Source organism: Pezoporus flaviventris, unplaced genomic scaffold (assembly GCF_033815535.1).
Source record: "Pezoporus flaviventris isolate CSIRO_AGI_PZ_B2104156 unplaced genomic scaffold, CSIRO_AGI_Pfla_v1 ptg000015l, whole genome shotgun sequence".
Lineage (NCBI taxonomy): Eukaryota > Metazoa > Chordata > Aves > Psittaciformes > Psittacidae > Pezoporus > Pezoporus flaviventris.
Genome location: NW_026892563.1, coordinates 3,492,990 through 3,518,111, shown reverse-complemented (window position 1 = coordinate 3,518,111; position 25,122 = coordinate 3,492,990). Strand labels below are relative to the sequence as shown.

Sequence of the window (25,122 nt, the reverse complement as noted above, 5' to 3'; positions counted from 1 at the left end):
GCAGCTTGAGCCTTAATAACAAATGTGTTTTCAATGCCTTAGCACCACAAACTTAATTTGTCTCTCCCAATAATGTATATACTGAAGCCCATCAAATGGCATATAAAGACTGTTCAAATTTTAAACATTATCACCTTTTGCAATATTTGTAGTTCTGCCAGCAACAAAAAAAACCAAACAAACAAAAAAAACTGTAAAAAGAGAAAATGTACTTGGTAACAGAATTTCAGCATGCCCAAATACCACCAGCTTCCTGTGCATTTTCATCACCTGGTACCTGACTATCTTCAAGTTTATTAAGCAGCAGTGATTACTACCTGTCATACATACTTCTCTCTTTCCAAGGGTTCTGCTATTGCAATGACACAGAGATATGTACACAAATTTGGAAATACTGATGTGTCAAAAGCAGTATTTATTTCTTGCAGGAATTTGTTCCACAGCCTCAAACTAGACCCTCATGGAAAACATCTCCCATATTCTTAACCCTCCCCTTTGCTGGTGACAATTTCTTCAAGTCTGAGCAAGCAGTCACAGAGTACCTGACATCACACTGGAGAACCAGATAATTATATTTTCAGAGTTCCATTCATAAAGCATTTCAATCTTCAAAACAGGAAATCAACCAAAACAGGGAATGAGTTCACAGCAGCCCTTACTGCTAAAAATGGAAAGCTATCAATTCCTGTATTACCCTCTCCTGACAAGCCCCATTTGTGCTCTGACGCACAGCAGGCTAGCTCCTGGGCCAGGCCTGTCAGAACTAGACTGTGGAGACCTGCAGGGCTCAGCTCAAAACAACCCAGCCAAGAGCATAGGCTGAGACCACACCACTCACAGAAGCTGCTAAGAGCACAATTAAAACAGACCCATTCTCCTGAGCTGCAGCTGCAAACTCACCTTTAGCCAAGGTTTATAACAGTTGCAGGCTTTACTTGAGTAATACCAGAGACATTTACTTGAGTCTTGTTTAATCTTTATGTGGTCTTCACATACACACCATAGTCAGAGTCAGCAAATTTCAGTAACATACCATAAATCAATATAGTAAAGAAGAGATAAGCACATCAAACACGTTATCTGTGTAATCAGATGTTTCAGCACGTCAGACAATCCAATACTTGACAGAACCAGTCAAATTGAGCTACAAGGCTCAGATGCCATTCCACCCACAACACATTCAAATATACTTAATATGTTTTTACTAACTGCAGCCAGCTCCAGTCATAGAAATACAATTTGCCTCCTCAAAACAAAGCCCTAGCACCTCTAGTACATTAGGCAACAGCCACACACTCAAAGTTTTTCTGATGAGTTTTTCATTTATAATCTTCAAAACTGTCAAGTATTTAGAATTGGCTTAAACTTTTCTCCTTCATACACAAGATTGACTTACTCACAGAAAAACTTTGCAGGGACACCAAGCTTCCAATGCCAGTCACCTGCTTTCTCCGGTCCACACATGCAGGATGAACCATGACTCAACAGCTAGAACTGCTGATTACCTGTTTATGAAACCAAACCAGAACCAATTAGACTGTCTTCACTGCAGCAGGATACAGCTCACCATACACAAGCAGCTGAACTCATGTAGAAAGCTCACAGGTAGAAATTCAGGTAGAGGCTTCAGAGATGGTAAAGAGGAAGAGCCAGCACAGCACTCCTCCCTCATCATTTAATTCTCCTAAATACTACTGCTGGTGGGAGGCTGTCTCCTTAAGATAGGTTTTTAACTAGTTCTTAAAGTAAGGCAATTCAACTACACAGCTCCAAAGGGATGCAGAACAAAAAAACCTTGTCAACTCTTTCCCCCTGCAAAGTTTAGATCAGCACAGCCAAGAACAACCATGTAAAATTACAGTCCTGCTCTATGAAGAGCATAAAGATGTCCAGTCAAAACCAAAGACAAGAATGAAAATATTAGCTTAACTGCATGCAATTCAAATGTTTAACAATTTGATAGCCTAGGTAAAAACATCAATATGGAAAGAACATTTCTTTCTTGCAGAGCAACCCAGAACACCTTATAATCGAGATTTTGAGAACATGAGTAATTTACATCTTTGCACCCCTGCTTTACCTTACAGCACTTTGTCTGCTTGAAGCTAAACCAAAAGTCGAAGATACAGGATTGCCAGCAGAGTTAATGACACTTTCTTACCCTTTAATGAATGCTTCAGGCAAGACATTTTATGTATTTTCAATTAACTTGTAAAGCAGTTAGTACTTGAAAAAGACTCCAAAAGAAAAAAAAAGAAATAGATCTGTAAATCAAGTTTGTTTCCAATAAGGGTAGTTATGCAGCAAAACACTAATCAAAGTATAGTTCAAGTCAAATCCAGTACACATGATACCAGCTAAATTCTTCTTTCACACATTAATAAAAAAATAATTTATGATCTACATCCAGCAACATTTAGACCCAAGCACTGTAGCCATTTTTTATTTACATGTATTCCTACTGATGACAGGCTTGATTTTCTCATCAAGATTTCCCCTACATGCAGTGTCAGAATTGAGCAGTGGATCCTGCAGACAGGAACAAAGCCACTGACAGAGGGCCTAAAGAGGTTCAGACCACAAAAGGTATTCCCTCTTCCATCTCCTATGTTTCATATGTTTATAAAAGCATTCATTTGAAGACACAGGTATGTGCACACACACATCCACTTCTTTTTCTCAGAAGCCCAAGCATTGCCTTACCTGCCCTACAGCCCTAGCATTCTCACTGCATGCTAACTCACACGAGAGTCCACTAAGAACTTCAGTAACTGTTTCAGCTCAGGTAATCAATACTCTCTGCTCCACCATCTCACTCATCTGAGCCAAAGCCTCAAAATGTTGTCACCACAGCAGTCTGTGCAGCTTTACTACAAACTGTGCTGCTATTGAAGGGACATGGCATACACAAAGTAAGCTAGTGGGAATGACCTACCAGAATTTACATCATTCTGCAACACAAGCACTTGCTAGCTAATGCTGCACAAGTATTAGCATGTGACAAAACCCCATCTTCCCAACTCGGAGCTGGGTCCTTCAGGTCCTCTCATTGACATTCAAAGGCAACCTCTTTATTTTCAGAAGATCAGAAGACTGAGGATAAAGACAAGCTACACACAATAGAACACATAAAGAAAGAAACAGATCCCAAGAGAACATTAACATCTCAGAAACACTATCCCATCCTTTATGGTCAAGTTCAATCTTGATGCTGGACAGTAACAGTGAAGTCTTTCTTCCCTTCAAGATTAGGAGACTATTGAATAGCTACAGTGTTAAACACGAATGCTGAGAATATTCAAGTTATTTCATCAACCATTTGCAACAACTTTCATATAAGCAGATTCCTAAAGAAAAAGACATGATAATCATATACAGTTATTGTAAAATGCACTGCAGTGAAACACAAACTACTGAACAAACTTGCCTTAATAAAGTCTTACCTTCCTAAAAGCTGGCAAGTTTAACAACTATATTAATACCTACCAAAAATAGGTATTTTTCAAAAACTGAGGACACAAGTAATGCTTTGAGAAACAGGGAATGCCCATTTACCAAGAAGCTAAAAAATTCTACATTCTCCAGAACACAAAGATGAAAACAGCTTCAGCTGAGCCATAGATAACATGTTATGCTCAGGAACCAGGGGGTCCAAAACAACATCTCATTTTACTCAGGATCATTTTATGGCATTACAGACCACTTCGAAATTTTATTGACCATGTAACTTACAGTAAAAACCTCAACTAGTTGATGATCTGCGATTCAGCATTAAACTTCAACTCCTCTACACAATCTACAAATGTACATTCACCGATTTTCCCCTCTATAGACAATTCCTTATGTTCTTTGGGTAATAAGTACTACATAAAAGACAAAATGCCACATGGAAAGTGTAAGTCAACTTCAGAGCTGCCATGGGTGGAAGAAACTTCTTCACGTCTCACTGAAGATGTCTACTGTGCTAAAACAAACTTAAGGGTAAAAGGCTTTTTCCCTCCTTTGACTTACACAGCAAGACTTTTACAGTTGGTCCATCTCCCCACCCCCAATTAGCACGTGCACCTTGACAGGAGAAAGGCCTAAACACTTCAAAACATTTCAGAAGTAAAAGAAAAGGGAACAGAAAAACTAATAAGCACAATACTTACAATCATTGCCACAGTCTCTATGTAATTAATGACATAGGGTTTATAACATAGAGCAGCTAACATAACTGCAGCTTATTTTCAGTACACATACTCTTTTCTCTGGCAATCCTGACTCTTCTGCAGAAGCCAGTTACTGATGTAATCCTTGAACCTATGATAATTCAGAGAACTAAACGGGCAAAGAGGGGGCTGGATGGTATCTATGAAAATTGCTTCTACACTGGTTTAGTTTTCCAATTCTGTTCATGCTACATGAGTCATGGATAAAGTACAAGGAAAAAGGAAGGACTATCTTGTTCGTCATCAGGTCACCATTTCAGTGGCTATTAAAAAAAATTAAATCTCACTGTAAAAATGGAAACTGCAAGCCTTTCACCATGAAACACAGTAGAATATCCTAAAGCATGCTGCTTGGTAACAACTCCACTAATACCTTCCCCGTCTCTTGTTCCCAGCTCTCCTAAAAGGAAGAGCAGCAAGGCCAGGAAGGGCACAGCACTCAGCAAAGCCCCGGGAGTCAGAATCCCCTCTCTTAAACCAAGCCATCGGCAGATTTTATCCGTAGACGGGATGAACCACCCCCTTCTCTTCAAGAAGGGAAATAAAGAGAAATGGGGTCGACGCATAAGGTCAGACCCCTGGCCGCACTCGGGCTCCGGGAAGGACCTGCCCCAGCGAAGGGCAGCCCCGGCTGGCGGCCTTGCTCGGCACACACCTACCCCTTTGGCTCCCATCGCGGCTTCCCCTCACCCCACGCCCCCCTTGAACCTTTTCACCCATCTCGGCTGTCGAGAAACGTTGCTCCATCCGTTTCTGGCTCGAACATGCCCCCTACAGATAACTACGGAGTAAAGCTCTGAAATAGCCGATGGCTCATCCAATGCCGAATCTCATCGCTGATCACTTCCTTCACGCTTCTGCGACGAGGTTAGAGAAGTACCCGAATGACAGACACTCTTGCGCTGCACCCGCACCTCCCTCTGCGGGAAGCACGGGCCCGTTTCAACGCCCCGTCCTGAAGGGCGCTGCCAGGGCTGCACTACCTGGAGGACCGAGCCAAGGCGGGCTGCCTTTTCGGGGACCCCCGGCCCGGCCACTCGGAAATGGCCAGGCCTTCTCCCTCCCCGCGGGCCCACAGCGCGGCACCTCCACCAGCCCGCTCACTCTGCCGCCGCCGGGAAAAGCCCGCCCTGACGACTCCGCAGCTGCGATCAGCCGGGGCGGGGGCACCTGCACGGCAGCCTGACCCCAGGCCGGGCTGCCCCCAGCGAGGGGCTGCAGCACGGCGGACACGGGGCAGGAGGCCGCAGCGGGCCGCACGCCTGCCCAGGCCGGGTGCGGCGGCATGGCGGCCTCTGAGAGCCCGGGGGGGCACCTGCCCGCCGGCGGAAGAGGACACTGAGGGGACACGCAGAGCACACAGCTGGGCAGCGGCGCCAGAGGAAGGCCCAGGGGAGGGGGCGCCCGCACGGGGCCTGGCGGGCGGGCAGGCAGGCAGCCACGCCGCTTCCTCGGCGGTGGCGAGGTAGGACACACCGCCGAGAGACCGGCGAGTAAAAGACACATGCCCCCCCACTCCCCGCCTGCTCTCTCTGCTCCACGGCCGCGGCGGTTACCTGTGGCGCCGAGCAGGAAGTCCAGGGTGCTGTGCTGCGCTGCTGCCATAGTGAGGTACAGCCCTGTGCCATGCCTGGAGGAGGAGGCAGCGGCGGCAACGCGGGCAGTGCGGCGGAGGAGCCTATATGTGCGTGGGGGCTGCAGCCGCGCCGCACGGGGGTGGGCGCAAGCCGCGCGGGGCGGGGACCCAGCCTGAGGGGCGGGGCAATGGCTGCGGGGGTGGCGACGCAGGGGGCGGAGGGGCAGTGGCCGTTGGAGGCCTCGCTGTCCAGCGGGAGGGAGGTGAAGTGAGGCTGGAGTGAGGCAGGAGCTAGAGCCTGTGCGGGGAGCTGTTGGGGTGTTTGGTACCGCTGTTCGGGGCTGGCCTGGTGCGGTGGGTTCCGGAGAGCCGCCGCTGCGGTACTTAAGTTTCCCTCCCCCTCCGCGATGGATGCGGTGGTCAGTACCCGCGCCGCAAACTCCCGGCTCGGGCCCCCGGCATGGGGCTGGTCTGTACGTCCGCAAAACACGCTGAGAGCCCAAGCGTTTGTTAAGAGTCAGCTCACACCCGCGCTCTCCGAGTGAAATCCCGCCCCAGCGCTGAGGGCACGGGTCGCCTTCCCGCAACAATGGTGGCCTCGGCCCAGAGCTGCTCCTCGGGACCCGGTGCCCTTGCTGGGCAGGGCGAGTGCTCTGCTCCCGCGGCAGCAGAGCGACCAGAGAATCACCAGAGAATCTTCAAAGCCTTTTGTTTGAAGTCATTTTCATCTTGTGTAAGGGATAACTGTAAAGCATCGTGCGGAAGCCACGAGTGACTTAAGTCACGTGTCGTTGCAAACCCAGAAAAACACCATCTAAAAGTAGTTAATGATAGGACTGATGTTTAACTTCAGCGGTTGCTACACGTTTTGCCAGCTCTTGATTTGTTTAATTACTTTGCAGGGTTGAGATCACATTTTCACAATACTATGGCATGAGTGATTTCATGTGATCCCACACTTAAGAGGCTTACAAGCAACCATTGTACAATGTGCTACCATGATTATTTCTGTAGGTTGCAATAATGTTTCTCAGTGCAAGCTTACAATACTAGTTTTGGGCAGTACAGTTCCACACATGCATCCTGAGCAAAGCAAACACGTTCACTGGAGATGTGCATCAAAAGTGGCACAAACGTCTGCAGGCCTGTAATAACTACATTTTCATCATCTGGTGTTCATTTGCACAGCCGATCCATGAGAAGCTCCTTTTTTTTATGATTAATTACCTAAAATATAGGGCTTTGCAGATTTTCATGAACATCTTTGATCTGATCCTGGGTGTTGCAGGGATTGCATGATCCTGTTTGGGTGGATTTGTTGTACTTCTGCTTTTTCTTAGTGCCATGTTATTGGTTGGTTCTTTGTTTTTTTGGTTTGGGGGTGTTTTTTTTTTTTTTAACCAAAATCAATGCTTCATTGCTGCTCTCTCTGATCTCTGCTGTTTTATTTCAGACACACAGCTGCCACAAGATAGCCAGGAAAATCCCTGTATTTTATGATCTCTTACATCTCTCACCTTTGCTTGTGGCAGCTGCAGTTGTTTTAGTTACCTCATTACATAAAGCAATTTAATGGATTGTTTTTTGCCATCTTAAACTTCAATGGCAGCGAGGAACTAACCAATGCTTTTTGTACAGTTCAGCCTATTACATTATTTTTCCATTGTGGAATAGTTGGAAGAAGGTCATAGTGATGTTGCCACCTAAGTACCTTCTTATGTATATGTTCATATGTGCCAGATGCTTAAATTATGCCCTTACATACACATGAGAAGCTTTGCTGGGTTTACAGGGAAAAAGAAGAACACCAATTTGTCACGCACACCTTTTCCTGGCATTAATTTTGCTATTTAAGGCTGACCATTCTGAACTGACACTTGAAGAGGGGTGGAGCATCATCTTTTTAATTAAATTTGCTAAAGGAAAAAAGAGAACAGTTGTCTTACCATGTCCTTTTTTATATGGATGGGGATTTTATGGATTAGAAGTGGACTTCAACTGAAAAGCTGAAAAGGCTAATGAATTATTTCATAGAACAGTGTGAAATATTTCTTAAACTTTGACTTAAAGGATAGTAACTAGCCATAAATGGCTTTCATAGCTGTTCATCAGGTCAGGTGGAGCTGGGAAGGCTGGCAAAATAGCATGAACATAATCTAAAAAGGAATATGGGTGGAGGAGGTTCACCTCGGTAATATCTCGGTAGAGCTGTAGGAAAACATTCAACAAGGAAGAAGTTTGCAATATCAACATAAAGGAGTGAAAGGGGACAGTAAATTCCATACAGTCTTATGGATCAGCATGATAACAAAGCCTGCAGAATTTAAGCCTCTGTGTGAAGGATCCATCGCTGAGGAAGAACCTAACAGACCTTCTCTTCCACTTCTTTGGCACGACTACCCTGTGCATGCTACTTAACTAGGTCATGCCTGGGATATTTTTGGGACTCTTCCTGTTAGAAAATTACACTGAATGGAATTTAAAGAAGAGCAATTAAAATAATTAGAGATGGAGGGATTAATTTACGAGATGAGATCAAAAGATCTGGAATATTAAAACATCTTTCACAAATGCTGTGGAGTTTGGATGACATCATATTGTTAAGATTAGCACAGGCTGTATGGAAAGAGTTTATTAGCGTAAGATTACATGCATATTTTGAAACCAGTAGAGTCTGCAACAGTGGGTGCAACAGGGAAAAAAGGGTTGAGACACCAATGTTTGCAGAGTTGTGGAAAGTTCTGGGCTGAAAAGTGAGGGCAGAGGCCCTACCCTCTACAGGTAGATTGGACAGATTAGATAAAAGAGACAGGCTGACAGGAACAACCTTGCATTGGAAAATAGTTGGGACAAAGGCCTTGCGTGGTGTGCAGTAACTCGCAGTAGAGGTGCGTTTCAGCCTGCATCACCTCTGTTCTCCATGTAATACTACTGTGAGCTGAAGTACCAAGTGTATCAAGTCTCAAGGTTTTTTAAACAGTGCAATAGCACTTCTAACCATAGCCTCCCTATTCATCTTCCCTGGCTACATCTGCCTGTGTTCATTGGTCTGGAAATATTTCACCTAGAGCTGCCACAATACAAAGGTCACTTCAGGAATTAAAGTTAAACCCAATGTTTTTTTTCACAGACAGCTAAGAAGTAGCCTGTAACAAAAAGATTTTTTCCTCGTGTTTATTACCTGTTCAGAAGTTCATTAACTTCGGGTCTTTCTGGGGCCTACCTGGGATGCACTAGGATTGCTTGACTTTAGCAGACTTTTTTCCTCCTGAATGGCTAAACAAGTTTCTGAAGTAATGACACATTTGAGACAGGAGTTCGCAAAGGTTGTGTTAGCACTTGTTCGGGGATACCTGTGTATCTCATGGCTTTGTCACTAATGAATAATGTGGTCATTCACAATGTTAATTAAAACCTTGAAATCAAATATACCTATGTCAAATACACATACACAGAGAGGTTCTCTACCCACATCTGATTCTCTATATTCAGATTATTGTGAAACATAATCAATTTGTGCTAAGTAGAGGCATTTATACAGTACAGCTAAATAAGCAGCATAACATGTGCAAACATGTAACCCCATGCTAAAGTGACTGCTAGAAGATAGTACCAAAATGGTAAAAGCAGGAGCTGCAGACAAAAGAGGACCAGAGCATGGTGCAAAAAAGTGCCTGGAGGAAATTATTTGAAGCAAGTGGTACCACAATTATGACCAAAGGTGAAGTTCACCATTTTGCAAAACAGTGTTATCTTATTATACAATACAGATTAATGTTTTCTAGAGGTTAATATCTGTTTAATACAGGTAAGAAAAACTGAAACTCAGTATTCAAATGAATTTACTTCTTTCATTCTTATTTCTAATTTTATGTCTGAGCATGTTACTGTTTACTAAAACAAATACAATTTATCTCCCCCTTCTTGGATGCTCACAATCAAGTATGTAGGCTTGCTGGGGCATTGCTCTGGAAAATTAAAAAAAAAACATAGCAAACTCTCTCTCTCAAATTAAATTTAGGCACTGTGGTGTCAAAATCTTGTTGGAAACCATGAAAAAATCTCAAATTTTGAAAACAAGCCTATTGCATTGAATAAGGAAGCACATTCAATTACATTGCAAGATGACTAAAGATTTCTTTTTTTTTTTGAAGTTCTGCAAAAAGGGACCCTGGAGAGTCGAATTATATCATAGGATGTAAGACTTCTCACAGAACAAGTGAACAATTTCAGGAAGTTTTAGCAAACTCAGATAAGAGTTAATTGCTTAAATAAGTGCTACCATAAATTACAGCAGCTATTACACTCTCTGCTTTCTGGGAGCCCTCTGCTGGCTTTCAGCCAGAGTGCTGCTTTTGAACCCTTACGATGGGATTTCCTTTGATCCAAATAGATTTCAACTTGTCCCTTTTGGGCAGACCAAAATTTTTTTACCAAAATTATTTACCAGAGAAGTGAATAATACGGTGGCCTGAGGTCGAGTGAGTCCAGCAGCCCCAGGATCCTGGTCATCCTGCATACCTTGTTCAGGGACAACCGTTACCATTAGCACTTTCACTAATCAGGTTTGAAGCTTGACAGAAATCAGCAGGTTATTTTGATAACATTGAGAAGTAGCCAAGGAAAGCACTGACAGACCACTCCTTATCTTTGTCTCCCCACCAGCACCCTCTAAGCTTAGGCTGGCGTGATACATCTAACCTGTACATTGTGTGGGATTTGGGGATTGGTTAGGGGTTATTTTCCCTAATTGCTAAAATGCCACAGGCCTGACAGTTTCATTCTATGTTTCTTTATAGATGTTTGACTATATAACAGAATTTCCCAGAACCCCAATTAATATTTCCTCTTCCCCAAACCAAATATAAGGAAAGGTTAGATGAACAGAACTTTTCCACCCCAACCACAGTTCTGCCTGTGAACCCATCACATGATGCAGCAAAACAGGGCCAAGCTTCGCCTTAACATCTGTGTCATCTCAGAACAATTACATCCTATAACCAGTCCCTTCTGGTGTTTGAAAATAGCCCTAAGAGACTTTTTTTATAACTTCTATCATATGACTTCCCCCACTCTTTCTTCATCCCCAGTCATCATCTGATCTCATGGGCAGCTTATCAGGTGATTCCAGTCTGACATCAGATGATCATTATCTTGGATAGCAACCAAAGGACTTGCCTGGTTTGTCCACCTTTTGTATCGTGCTTATCACGTAGCCTGGATATACCTCTTCAGACATCAGTAGGGCCTGCTAGTACTAGTCTTCCTTTATGAGCTAAGCTATAGGTTACATTTGATACTGCATCAGCTTGTTGGAATATCATAACCACTCCTAAGTGGTGACTTGCTTACAGACCCAGCTACAGGATAGGACCTGTAGTTCACGATCAAAAGAACATAACACAAAAAAAATTGGATTCTGATGCCTTGTTTCTTTGCATACAAAGCAGAAAGATGGCAACCTCAGATGAGGTCTGGGGTCATAGTCAGGGGGTGGCTATGCGCTATGTGGTTGGGACTTTAGGATAGCCCTCTCATCACTTCCATCAGCAATAGAACAAAGTCATTTTGCTATTACCATAATCTAGGTTTTTTGTCTGTTCTGCCATCTGTTTCCTAATAATTACAATCATAACTCTAGTAATGCACATCTTTTCCCAATCCAATCAAATGACAACATTTTTCCTATCAATCAATCATTTCCAATGTTACGCAAATGACTTCAGGAAGAGCTTAGCCCCTGGGTATTAAAAAAAATACACTAAACAGGTAAATCCCTTGTGGTTTTCATCACAGCATTCTGTATCAAGTGGACAGCATTCTCCTTTCTTTTGATCAATATTAGCAGTTACAGTTGTAAAAATTACTGTAAAAATTAGACCAATTAAATCTCTAAAACAAAAAACCCACCCCAAAGTGGTCAGGGAGAGAGGATTTCTTTTTATGCTTTTTTAATTTCTACACATTATGGGAAAATATACATGGGTTGATAATTTTTAACCCTAGTGTGACATAGCATGAAGGAAATGCTATTCTTTGCAATTAAACTGTTTTTAGGGAGGGAGGGAGGGAAGTCCTGTACAAGGAGAATGGATGGTAAATTGATTAAAACTAGAATTATTAATTCATCCAGGCAGCATTAGGAGGCCGTAAAATAGATGACCAAAAGAGAGACAGTGTAAAAAAGGTGGTGGAAAAGATGTTTTACCTGAAGTAGAGACAAGTGACACTTACCTTACTTTGTATACATGTTCTACAATACTGTTTTTCATACTGTTGTTCCTTTTAGTTATCTTTTCTAATTCTTTTTTGAGTTATGATGCTTCAATGTATGCTCTGTGAGAAATGCTGGTAAATGATAATGCGATGATTTTTTTCTTTTATCATATCTCTATTTATGCACTAGATTTAGGGCTTGTTATGTGAAATGCTGTTGGCATCAAAGTTAAAGACAGACTTACTGCTGACTTCAAGGGAGCCAGAATTCTGTCTGGTCTGCTGCAGGCCAGATTTGACTAATACTCTTTTTGTTACATGGTCATTTGACTTTCCAGGCAGACTTGTATGTAACTGCATTCAAAATATAAAACCAAGGAAAATGAACAAAATGTTTATATACATGCCGATAAATCATACTAGCTACAATTAAGTCATAAATATGCTGTTGAACTGTATAAAGGGTATTAGTTTATGTTCACTAGATCAGCTTTTCTGTTACAAGATGAGATACTACCATGTTGTCTGTCATGAGTGAACTTTCTGGTTGCAAGTGCAATACAAATTCCAAGTAAAAAGATGGTCTCTTCCTCAAAGGGATTTCCAAATTAAATACAGGTGCCAGTCTAAAAGGCCAAAATGTCAGTGCAGAACAGCTGTTCCACATCGGCTTTTGTGTGAGTCCTGTGCATGAAGCTTGTCTCATCTAATTTCAGTTGTCGACAATCCAGAGGCCTATATTTGATCTGGTTGTCTTGACTGCATTCACAACCAGCAGAGAGCCATTTTTAAGATGCTATTGATCTCACCCTGCAGTAGATGTCTAAAACAGATCAGATAAAATGTGTTCTGCTTCTATCTGTTGTGGTACTGTACAGGTGAATTCCACATCAATGGAGTGCTTTGCACATATTAAATTAATTTCCTTCTAGTCAGAGATACTCTCAACATGAAGAGTTGCCATGTGGGCAGCTGGAACCATGATTACTTTTAAAAAGTTTTCTCCTTGGCAGAAACTTTTGCACTAACTTCTCCATTCATTTTCTATTGTAAATAAGAAAGAATGTGTGCTTAGGAAAGAGAGATGAGTTTTCCAAGGGGAAAAACAATACAGTAACATAATACTGATCAACCCAGCAGGCCATGATTTCATTTTATTGGCTGCCAGACCATTTTTGAGTTTATTAAAGGCATCACAGAAAAAAAGTTGGAAGGACTATGTGGTTATTCACAGGCAGTTACTCTAGAAGCTGTCAGGTAACATCTAATTATACATCTGTGGTTTTAAATGCAAGATAATTAAATATAAATGTAGGGTCAAGAATGGAATGCAAAGTGATTGATCTATAGCTCACCTACATACTTTCACAATTAGAGCTATAATGAATGGACCAAACTTGGATAAACAGACAAAAAATATAGTTAATGCTTCAAAGCTTATATAAGAATACTAACCATATTAATAATGTAAAATATTACTGTATTGTAGTCTGATAGCACAACTTCACCAGAACCCGATAAAGTAATATCTGGCACTAATTACAGCAAAGTGACTCTTGGAATTGACATAAAAAATTTCAGTCTAAACCAGCCGGTTGTTGTAAATAACCAAAAACTTACATGTTATTGCAACACAGAGGTTTGTCAAATAACGTATGCTCAGTTGTGGAGTTTGGTCCTCACTGGTGTCAGCTCAGTCTTTACTAAAATGTGTCAGCTGATACTTTAAGAGAAATTAATGTCTTCTAGTTAAAACAGTAGGTTGTGAGTCAAGAGATCAGTGTTTTACTTCTTAAACTGCTACTGATTATTCTACCTCGAATAAATTAGAACCACCAAGAGTGGTGGTAACAGGACTTCCTTCTCTATTAGTTTATAAACGTGTAAAGACAGAAATTGTTTCAGCTGTGATGTTTTTAAAACTACAAATTCAATCGGTAACTGTAATTTTCTCTTGTGAACAATGTATGTGATATTCAACATAAATTTTCCATAATTATTCTTTATTACTTGCCTTACATTAACTGAATAATTCCTCAGACAGTCTTTATTATATTCTTCAGTTATTTAACCATTAGGTTAAGAAATTATGGGGTTGTGTTTTTTTTTTTTAATTTTTCTTCATTACACTGATAATTTTGAACTGAAAGCATCTCTGATGAATACAAAATTGTATGTATAGCTATTGTTAATGATCAGGCAGTTGCTCAGAAGATAACAAGTAGCTTGATAAGAGGTTTTGGCTGCAATGCTTATAGAATGACTAATGTTGGCAGCAACATTAACCTAGAATAGAAGAAAATCAGAAAATTCATCAGATAGGAGTTCTTACCATGCAAATGCAACTTTTTTTCTTCCCAGCATCAGTATTCTGGAAGGTTTTCTTCAAAGAGGTGAGAGGTGAAAATCTTGAGAGGTGAGATTTTCAGATTCTGAAAGGGATTTCTGATAGAAACTGCAGATACATCGTCCTGGTAACATCTGAGCGTAGTTTTCAAAGGCAGGACTTTTGAGTACCATTTCTGTTTTGACTTTCAGGTTGAAAGTGGTGAGAGAAATGCAGACTTCCAAAAAGAATGAGAGCAAAATAATTTCTTATCCAAAAATCACAGCAACATTCATTTCCTCTGTCCAGACTAAATTAGAAGAAAAAGCTCCTCCTTTGATGAGAGTTATGTCAAAGCATGGGCAATGAAGAATGCCAGTTGCTTTGATAAGCAAAGGTTTGTTTGGCTGCATAAAGGAAGGCTATTCATACAGCGTTCTGTAATTTAAGGACTTAAAATATCTTATGCAATAACATGCAATTGTATTTTCTTTCTTAAAGTTTATTATTTCAGAGTCTTACTTCTGTGGAAAAATTTTATTTTTTTTAAATTAAATTTGATAGAAAGATTGCTGTTACAACCTAAAGCAAATACTGGGTAGTATAGTTTTGTCTGGCTTCTCTGCTTTCAGTGTTTTGTTGGAATTGTCACCATGGAGGGGTTCAGTTGTAAGAAGAAAGAATGTATTGCCATACCTTCAGGGCATTAGAAATCATGGCTAGATTTCTCCTCTGATCTAGGAAGTGGTACAGTGTCATTGAGTTTGTACTCTGATGAATTCAAGCAACAAGCTGCTCTGTTCTGAGTGCTCACTTCCTCCTTACTTCTTTTTCTGTTTTGCCCTGTTTTCACATCTATCGTAGTCTACAGTACTGTGTCTCATTGTGCCAAATGAGCTCAAGTTGGTGTCTTGCCAGTGCCAAAAGGCATTGACTCAAAAAGACCTATGAGAATGCTGAAATGAAACTTCTGGATTATATTTTCTTCTTGATTCCTGTTTTAAAGTATATGCTATTGTATTTTTCTTCATCACATACTCAAACTAACACAGCCCCATGTAACAATAAACAATACTGAACTGCCAGTCTTCAATTTTTACTGTTTTCTTAGGAAGCGTGCAAGAGCTAATGTGAAAGCATATTAATTCATTCTATTACCAATGCATGATAAATAACAGATGTTGCAATAACAATGGTTCAGGAAGAGGCAAGATACATTTTCTGTGTGGCAGCCACTTTTGAGTATGTCAAACAAAGCCATAAGACGTAGCTTTAGCCAATATGTCATGCAGGCTTCTTAGAACAAGATTATGCAGCTGCCCAAGCCCATTCTTTCAGAAATCTTTTCCACAGATTTTATTACACTCTGATGTAGTTACACTGAGAGCCACTGACACAAGGAGCCTGGGGATGTCCTTTGTGTTATGGGGAGTTACGTGCAGCCAGACTTACTGCAGAACCTTTGCTGGCTCCAGCACTGTAAGCATAGAAGCAGTGTAAAACTCTGCTTTCCCACACACTATCCTGCATTGAAACTATTCAGCTGGATCCAAAGACCTGACCCTAAGAGATAAAGCTTATCCTATAATAAGCCAGACATGAGTAATGATGTTGGAGCTCCTCACGCCTGTCTGATCTGCAGAAACATTATTTGCTGCAGTGCTTTCTAATGGTATTGAAACAAGCTCCATAGGATGACACTGGGAGGACCTGCAGTATAGTTGCAGGAGGAAGCCAAGATGGTCATATGAAATACAGTAAGCACCTTATTCTGTAAGTATACAGCTTCCCTGAAAATATGTGCTTGTCAGCATTCCTACTATTGGATCCTTCCTTACAGTTACGAAGCCACATGATTATGATTTTGCAGGGTAAACCGAAGGTAACCTTTTAAAAGTTTCTTAAGTTTCTTAACAAGAAGAGCGAGTCTATTATTACAGTGTATATAGGACTGGTTTAGCTACTGACCACTTGGCAATAAATTTGCTTTACTTTCAATGAGTTTTATTTCCCTATTGTTTTTCTTTCTCGTTCATGGGTAATATCAAACTAAAAATACTTCTTTTTTTCCCCATATGTTTTGTTCAAAAGAAAAATGGCATTTTTTGATGGGAAAGAGACCATAGTTTTCTGCTTGTAGGTAATATTTCTAGTCAAATTGTATGTTGTCAGTAGCATTAGCTTTAGGCATGCTTCTGTTAGTGAGCCTCACTTCTACCTTTATAATAATTCATGGAGCCTAAGAGATAGTGCATGTGTTTTTGGCAGACTAGCCCTATTTGTATGACATACATCATGCATGGCATATTTCATTGCCTGGATTTTATGCTGCCTGTCTGAACGGTGACCACAAGTAATGCATTTACAGTATATCCTTTTGTAGAACACAACTGTTCAGAGCTCTATGTACAAACTGTTTAGGAGTTAAGTGTCTTGTAAATGTTCTTGTCCACTCTTGGAAGAGTTCCCACTTCCAATGTATTAGTGAAATGCACACATTTATTCGCAGATCAGTCTCTGGACTGGTTTTATCAATTCTAAAATCCAGCTGAATCAATGAATTTTTTTCAGCTGGATTTCTCTCAAGCCTACAATCACTTTCCCTGTGTGCCTTGAATGTTTAATCAGTAAACACTGAGAGAAAATATTTAACTACAAACAAAAATCTATCATCGCTGCTATGTCATAAACACATAGGGAAATTCCTATTTAATTTTCTGAAATTGCTTGCTTACAGCACTAAATATGTGGGATTAAATTGGCTTTAAGAAAATGCAAACTGAGAAGCAATAAGATGCTTTTGGCCCCATGCTGCCTCTGTAGGCTTTGTAAAGATGCTATCATACAGCATTTCAGTCATGGCAGGAATGAACTGGAAGTTGCTTGAGAAAAGGTGGTGGGTAGGTAAAAGGTTGCTATAAAACCTTAAACCACCCCTAAGGTCATATTGCTTGAAAGCAGCTTGAAAGCTGCCTGAAATAAGAAATGTTAAAAGCAAGTAATGCAACTGTGGAGTAAATACAAAAGTGCTGTCTAACAAGACAAGGAGATAAAAAGACAAAAAAGATGAGGTACCTCTGAATGAAAGAGAAGCAATGGCTATCTATATGGCCTTTCCTTAATCCTTACATCCCTTCTGCAGCTTCAAGCCCCAGTCATCTCTCACAGTCCCCCTCTGAACATCCCATTGTCTCAGTTCCATTTTCTTTCTTCTGTGTGATCATCATTTAACATCTTCACTGACTGGAGGCCTCCTTCTTTAATGCTCTCCCAACTATCTCCCCTCTGACAGCTTGATTTTCCATTTGCCACATGTTACTCCAGCCCTGATTCTGTCTATAGCACCTTTATTCACCTTATGATCTTTCATTCATCTTGCATTATCTGTTATTTAGAAATCAGTGTAGCTTTCTCTCTTTCCATTCAAGCTGCACAGTCAATTGCCCAACCTGTTCTGAGTGAAGCACTGTTTGTTCTCAGATCTTTTTCCTTTCCTCTTCTTTTTTAATCCATACTGTTTGATACTAGTAATTTCCATCCCTTTCTGCTGTGAGTCCTTTGTATGATGTTCATTCTATCAATTTCTGATTTCTCTGCTGTTTACAACCTCTTTCTCTTGCTCTGCCTACACTTTTTCTGACTTCTTGACTGAATTTGTTTTCAATATGCAAACTGCTGTTTGGGTTTGAACTGTGCGACAGAGATCATGTTTAAGAGCTAGCATCTCTTTTTTTGAAACCAGTCTTTCCAGTGCATGCTACTTTCAAACCATCTTTGTATCAATATCTGGGGGCCCACCTCTCCAAAGTGAGTTACAGCCTCACATCACTGCACTCAAAAAAGGGAGTTTCTACCTAGAGAATTTGATTCAAATACTGAAAATAAAAGGGAGCAGCTACACATCAACAGTGTTGCTCCTCCTTTACAGTGGCTGAGCTGAAAGTTTAATTCAGAACTTGTAAAACCTATTCCAGTTTATTAATCATGGAAATACTGTGATTCGGACTGTCATCACCCTGGTCCTCCTAGAAGCCAAACCAAGCCTGGGCTGATGTGGAGATTTCCTCAGCTCCTGCCCTAGTTACCGGGTGCCACAATTAGGGTGCTACCAATTCTGATGGCAGTTGTATTGCAGGCTTTACTGTGAAGTGCAAGCAACCAGTAGAAACTGGTTCAAGGGCACTAAACCAGGCTGCTATTATTTCAGCTGTCCAGGAAGCTAGTGTGATTGTATGTAACAATACGGTCAGTGCCCTTAGTGGCTACTGTCTTCAGTTTCCCCAACTTTTTTCCATTTTTTCTCTCAATGAGAAGTACATCACAAACACACAAAGGTATGAACACAAATGCTAACGTGTGGTAAGCAGTGCTTCTGGAATGCAAGTTGGCTCAGTTTAAAAGACTTGATTTTCTGTTCTGTTGCATTGGAGAAGTAAATCCTTGAGAACGTAAATCTTAAAAACGTACCCAGACTTAGTAGTCACTTTCTAGAATCTTGGCCACATCTTTATATGATGCATGCAATGCCTATTCACTGTAAAAAGCTCTTTTTTCCTAAAACAGACTACCCTTCAGCATGAATCCAGGTTTTACACTAAAATCTTTAATGCCCTCAAGGGAGATAATGCATTAACAATGGATTGTATGAAAGTATATAACCTGGTATTTATAAGCTGCTAATAATCCCCAGCTTTCAAATAGATGCCACAGCTGGCAAATTGAACATAATTAAGTAGGGAGTCATAATTCTATAAATGGTCTTTCTCAGTCATATCACCACAGTCATTTCTGTTCATGAGATGTAACGAACAGAAAGGTTAACAAATATATTTGCTAATTAAGTCCTCAGCTAAATCAAAATTAAAACACAGATGCTTTCTTCTTCCTTTCCTTCCTTCTGACTGCGTAGGAATGCCTTGCTAAGAAATTGTCATATTTTTTCACTTAAATAACATGTTTTTACTGACAAAACAAAGGCATCCAGATACTAATAACTCTGCAAAGTGGTTCTGCATTTGTTAGCGAGGGTGAAGTCAAGATGAGGAGGTGAGAGAGGTGCTGGGAAAGGCAGGAGGTAGGAGAAATACAGGTTGTGAATTCAGTGTCAAACTGGTAATGAATGTGGTAATCGGCTCTGACAGGGAAAACGTATTTCTGACTGGCTTTCCAAGCTTCACTCTTGATCTTGGCAGACAGACAGAGAAAAGGCTAGTGAACAATCCTGTAGGCAAAACCGTAACTATTTAGAACCTGAGCAGAGATGTTCATTGTGGAAGGTGGAAAGAGGCCATTTGAGGCCATGCTTTTAACTGAGAATCCCTGTCTTTAAGCATACGTTTGGCTTATTTCTAAATCTATCCTAGCAAGGTTGATTTCTAAACTACTATGCTCACTGTCAATATTTTTAAGCACTATTTTCTACTTTTCTGACTCCTTTTATTGTAATTTTTACTTTAAAAATAAGAAGCGATTGATAATGCGATACCTAGATACATCATCACGTTTCAGTGATCTTAGTGACACATGAATATGTAAGAAGTGCTGTTCTGTTACTAGAATAAAATATTTTCAAATCTGGAATGATTCAGACCAATACTTACAATTTTTAGAACCTGTTCTAAAACATTATTTAGAAGAATGTGGTGTGCATGAATAAAGACCTTTCAGAGTAAGTTAATCATCAGCCACAAAGCAGTGTTATTCATTCAAAGCTTTTTTATTCATTAACATGCTATGGACCAAAGAAAGAGAAGAAATAAGGCAGCATAATACTCATAGGTTTCAAGTTACTTATATAGTTTTTGTGGTGTCTATTTTATCCTGTTACACTCTATACACTGCCTGTCCAGGTGCTCTGAGCAATCCTGTTTATTAATACATTCCTTCTTCAACATGGCTGTGGAGCAAGCAGGCTGTACCTAGGCTGCGTCCCTATGCTGCATATATAGTATCTTGGGTTATGTTAGGCAAGAAGCAGCCCCACAGCGTGATTGCTCCTCAGGTGGCTATCTGTATGTGGTGGTATCTTTTTCTTTATGGACTGTGGAGAGAGGAAGAGATGACTATCCAAATGCCTAAAGCAAGTGACTCAAGCTAGGTGGGGTTGAATTCCTGAATGCCTCCCCTCATAGCAGCACCTAGTTCAATGGATGAGCAGCCCTGAAAGCTTGTTACAGCCCAAATCAGAGAAAACTTCCAAATTCCATTTGATTGCTACATCCTGATGCTTCAAGACAAAATAACTTTTACAAGATGCACTATGTCTTACACCATGCAAGTATGGAAAAATTGCAAAATGCCTTAACAAGGGAAACCTCTTGCGTCATTCTATGGATAAGAAACTGGGGCAAAGAAACTGTTTTCCTACCTTGGCAGATCCAGTTCTGTCACTGTTCTTTAGGCTATGTCACCTTATTCTGCTATTACTTTAACACTTGATATGCCACACCATATAGGGGTAGGATGTTTCCCACTGACATCAGTGTAGCCAGGTCGTGTCTGTGATGAATGAGGATGGAATAAAGGAGTCCTTTATATTTTCATACTGATAACAGCCCTATTACTCATGCATAATTTGGCTCTGTTTCCATGTGAACATCATATTCAGGGCTTACTGTATGGACTGCATTTCATTTGGACCTACGATTTTCTGGTATCGGGTCTAACTGTCTCACTGCAGTGTTAGATTTCATAGGATGGCATTCCAAAGCCTGGGATGCATCAGCAGAAATTTTTAATTTCGGATGCCCAACTGACATCTGTTGTAAGCTGTTCTTAAGACAGATGACTTTCCTTATGGCTGGAGAACAGCACGCTTTTATCAGCAATAAGCTTGCCACAGTTTCTTGTCAATGATACATCAAGGTCAAACATTTGGAGCAGTTGAAGAGGAGACAGCCCATTTCAAAGCTCCTTTGTTCATAAGCACCCATGGCCAAGTTCTTACATGGTTTGTATGCAGCTGTAGAGGAAGCATCCCCACACCGTCTGCTGCATGATATTAATGGCCCTGGAAACCAAACACCTTAGGCTGCAGAACAAATACAGCAAAGATTATAAAAACCCAAACAACCAAAAGACACAATTTAGAACATTCCTGGAAACATCGTGGATCTGTCCTGGAGACTGTAAGTATGTCCTGGTCAAGACTTGGTATGCAACCTATAGTGCTATATAAACACTCCGGTTAGTGGTTCGCTAAACAGACATTGGATTGTATCCAGGCCATTTCCCATCTGCTGTATCCTGCTCCCACTCATGCACACAGCATTTTCAAAGACAGAGCTAACCCCTGCTGTTTTTCCTGGGATGCCTAATTTAAAACTTCCACACTGGGCTCAACTGTTTGACTGAGCCTCTGAGGTGAGAGGAATGGCATGTGTTATTGCCAGATGCCAGCCTGGACATTGTGCGTGAGCCTTTCTGCTGTGGCAGTGCTGGGCATGTGCAGAGAAAGACTCCAAGGCTGTTTTGTGTAAAAATCGGAGCTAGTTCTGGAGTCTGTTTGACCCCACCCTAAGTAAAGTCCTAATTGTGAGCTCCACTGGCCTGAGCATCTCCTTAGGGCTGTAGGTCCCTTTCTGAGGCCAGCTGTAAGGTCACACAGGCAAGGTGCAGCACAGCTGGCTATCCATCCCTGTGGCCTCACATCCTAGGCCCATATGGAACTGCCAAACCACTTGTTTTCACTGAAAGCTCTGATTTATGCATCTGACGATGCCATTTAAGTGTCCTTTGCTGCAGCTACAGCCTATATATTTAACAGCTTTCTACAGCCACTAAGAATCATTATTTTTATCTAAATTGATGATAGTTCAGGTCAGCGGAAGTTAACCAAATACTTATCAAATCAGTGTGTCTACAGAAACCTATGGCAGAAGAAAAGAGGTTTATTTTGCATTTCAAAGCACCCTTTTGATCTAGATGAGTGCCTTCAATTAAGGGTCATTTTTTCAAGTTATTTACTTATTTATAATTAATAATGTATTTTTTAAACCCTCATGACCATTCATTTTTTTTATTCTTTATGCTCTTTTACATCAGAGTATGATAAGTTTGGGTTCATGACTCCTTAATCAGCTACATTCACTATCTAGATTTTTTTCCCCTGTTTCTGTGATAAACTAGGCTCACCACCTGGACTCCTGGTTTGGCTGCAACCTTAACACCTTCAGGTGCACTGCACAGCTATAATAGCTCATGCAAATAATCTGCCTTGCACTTGCATTTGACTTAGTATTGATCATGAGAAATGAACTGGAGAATCACATATATGAGAACAGAGTGATTTATCACATTCAGTATCACATTTAATATCACTTCGTTAAATGATGCGGTTTAATTTTTACACACTCATTCACACATGCTAAAAGTGAGCCACTCTAAGGAACCCTGTAAGTGAAAGCTGTGATGTTTTCTTTCACAATTGCTTTTGGCGTTTTCATGTCAAGGTAAAAAATAAAGGGTAAAAAAATAGTGCAGTTTCCAGTTAGGTAAAGTCACGAGTGAACAATAGGTTTCTGCACATTTATGAAAATATACTGCTTGGTAATATGTTGAAGTTTTCACAACTATTACAGCAGTATTTTAACTTCTGGTTCAGTTACATATATTTGCAGTTAAAGCAGTATGCAGAGGCCAGTTAGGTTAACTACTGAAGTGCTCTCCTTAGGAGTAACTTTCCATGGTTTGAAGATGAATCATGCAAAAATAACCAAAGCCTTCATAGATGACAAAATAATAACTTATCTGCACCGGTCTTGTAAATGAAACAGTGAATTTTGTCTAGTTGTGAAAAGCATACTATACAAGCTGTGTTTTGCCCATTTTTCCCTTCAGTGCTGCAGCACGTTGAGCTTTGCAAACACCTCACAGAGCATTTCCAGGGAATTACTTCTATCATCTAATAGAGTGGTAAACAGCCACAGTGGAGAAAAAAAAAAAGGAGCTTGTCGGTATAACCAGTGGTAAGTACCCAGGAATTTGTGGTTTATAATGAACGTTCATAATCTGTCTTTGTTGATTTTGCAGCGATGATAGAGACACAGGTGGTTTGGCCTAGTTCCTGCTAGTTATTCAAATAGCTGCAGGAATGAAAACAAAGCCAATGGGCAAAACACTGTAAAAATGGATTGATTAATTTTTCTTAGTAATTGCATCTGTGGAATCAACTTGTGCTGAAGGCGGAATGTGGAAACAGGGAGAAAGTTCTGACTTCACATCCAGACTAACTGAAAGTAAGATCAGGCCTGATCCTTAAACAGGGAGAAGGGACATGACTCCAAGGCCTGAATGCCCTGAACTGCCATCTAGAAGTACAAGCTCTTATTGCATCTCTGATCTTACTACATTGGATGTTTCCACCCATGATGGAACATTATTAGCTTTATTTGTAGGTCAGCTCTATAAATATGTCAAGATAGAAAAATAGATTTTGTAAATGAACAAACCACCTCTCTCCATCATGCTCCTTCCCTGATTTTGTCCCCTTTCTAACTGTCTCGGCATTTCTTTGCAAGGAGAAAAAGAGAACAATCGTACACAGCTGTGGCAGCTGGCCAAGATAATTACAGTCCTCTCACCTGGTGCCTCTTCATCACTTCCTGAACATCTATACACTGCTGCTACCACCATTCCACATCCAGACACAGATAGCATTTTCCTTGTAAAATAAACCCTCCTTTTTCTTGCTGTACGTAAGGCAGCAATGCTCATTTCTGCTGCTTCCAGACCTAAGGCCCAGTGCAGGAGGAGATTACATGTATTCTGCTAGCCTTTTATAAAACAGCTTGCATAGCACTTGTATAGCTCAGACAAGCTTAGATTTATTTTTATGTCAAATAAAACTCACTCGAAAAAGCCTCATATTCCACTTTAATTCTTAAGTCAAAAAGAAAATAAATGCAAGGAAAGGAGTCAGTCTGGCTTGATTTGTTGCCCATATATAAGCATCCGGTGTGATAGAAAATGCCCTCAGGTACCTTGCCTAGTATCCAGCTGCTGGTCCAGAATGTCTTTGATCTCCTACAGGGACTTACTCACATCTGCCAACCCCATGTGCAGGTCTTAGAAACCCTAAGACCTAAACCAACATGAGATGAGCTTCAAAATGTCGTTCCAAGTTAGTTTATTAACTGAAGAACACCTTAGGATATCTCAGACCACACCAGATGCTTATCTGGGTAACTGAATCAAATTCAGTAGGCTTAGAGGAATTTACACTTAAAAAAAGATATCTGGTAATACATTAATAGAGATCCTCACTGAGTTGTGAAAAAGATACAGAGACTTTTGTAATACAATAGCAAGTAGAAAGGATGACATTTAACAAAAAAAAGGAAAAAAAAATTCTTTTCTGGTTGAAATATTCCTTTCAAGGGAAAGGAAAAAGGATGTACTACCGTGTGTTTTCACGACTGTTAGAAGTGGCAGTAACAGAGTATTCAGCCACTACTATATCTGGAAAGAACTAAAAAGAGGTAGCTTTAATCAGAAATTTAGAGAATAAGATACATAATTGGTTAAAACATCCAGTTCTATTTCAACAATACTGGAGCCTTAAACATCAAAGTAAACCCCAGACCCACATCTGTCTGAGTGACTGCTGCTTAGACTTCATGAATATTGTGGATTCTCCCAGCTTACCACTGTAAGATTAAAATCAAACCTTAAATTGTGTTTCGTTGGGTAGTTCACATCAAAAGCTCATAAAAATCTTAAATATTTAAGTGAGTTGAATGCATCTACTAAAGATGTTGAGCTTTTTCCTTTTTTTTTTTTTTCCCCAGCTTCCT

The 25,122-nt window shown here is 40.6% G+C and overlaps 1 protein-coding gene across 1 annotated transcript in view; it reads right to left on the bottom strand.

Annotated features, from left to right (window-relative positions):
* The window catches only part of SMS (spermine synthase), a 44,833-nt gene extending 38,876 nt beyond the window's left edge, over positions 1-5,957 (bottom strand). Inside the window, exon 1 of the mRNA XM_061453265.1 lies at positions 5,768-5,957. Within this exon, the coding sequence (XP_061309249.1) occupies positions 5,768-5,816 (49 nt within the window). The 5' untranslated portion in view covers positions 5,817-5,957. The remainder of the gene's footprint in view (positions 1-5,767) is intronic.
* Between the last annotated feature and the right edge of the window lie 19,165 nt (positions 5,958-25,122).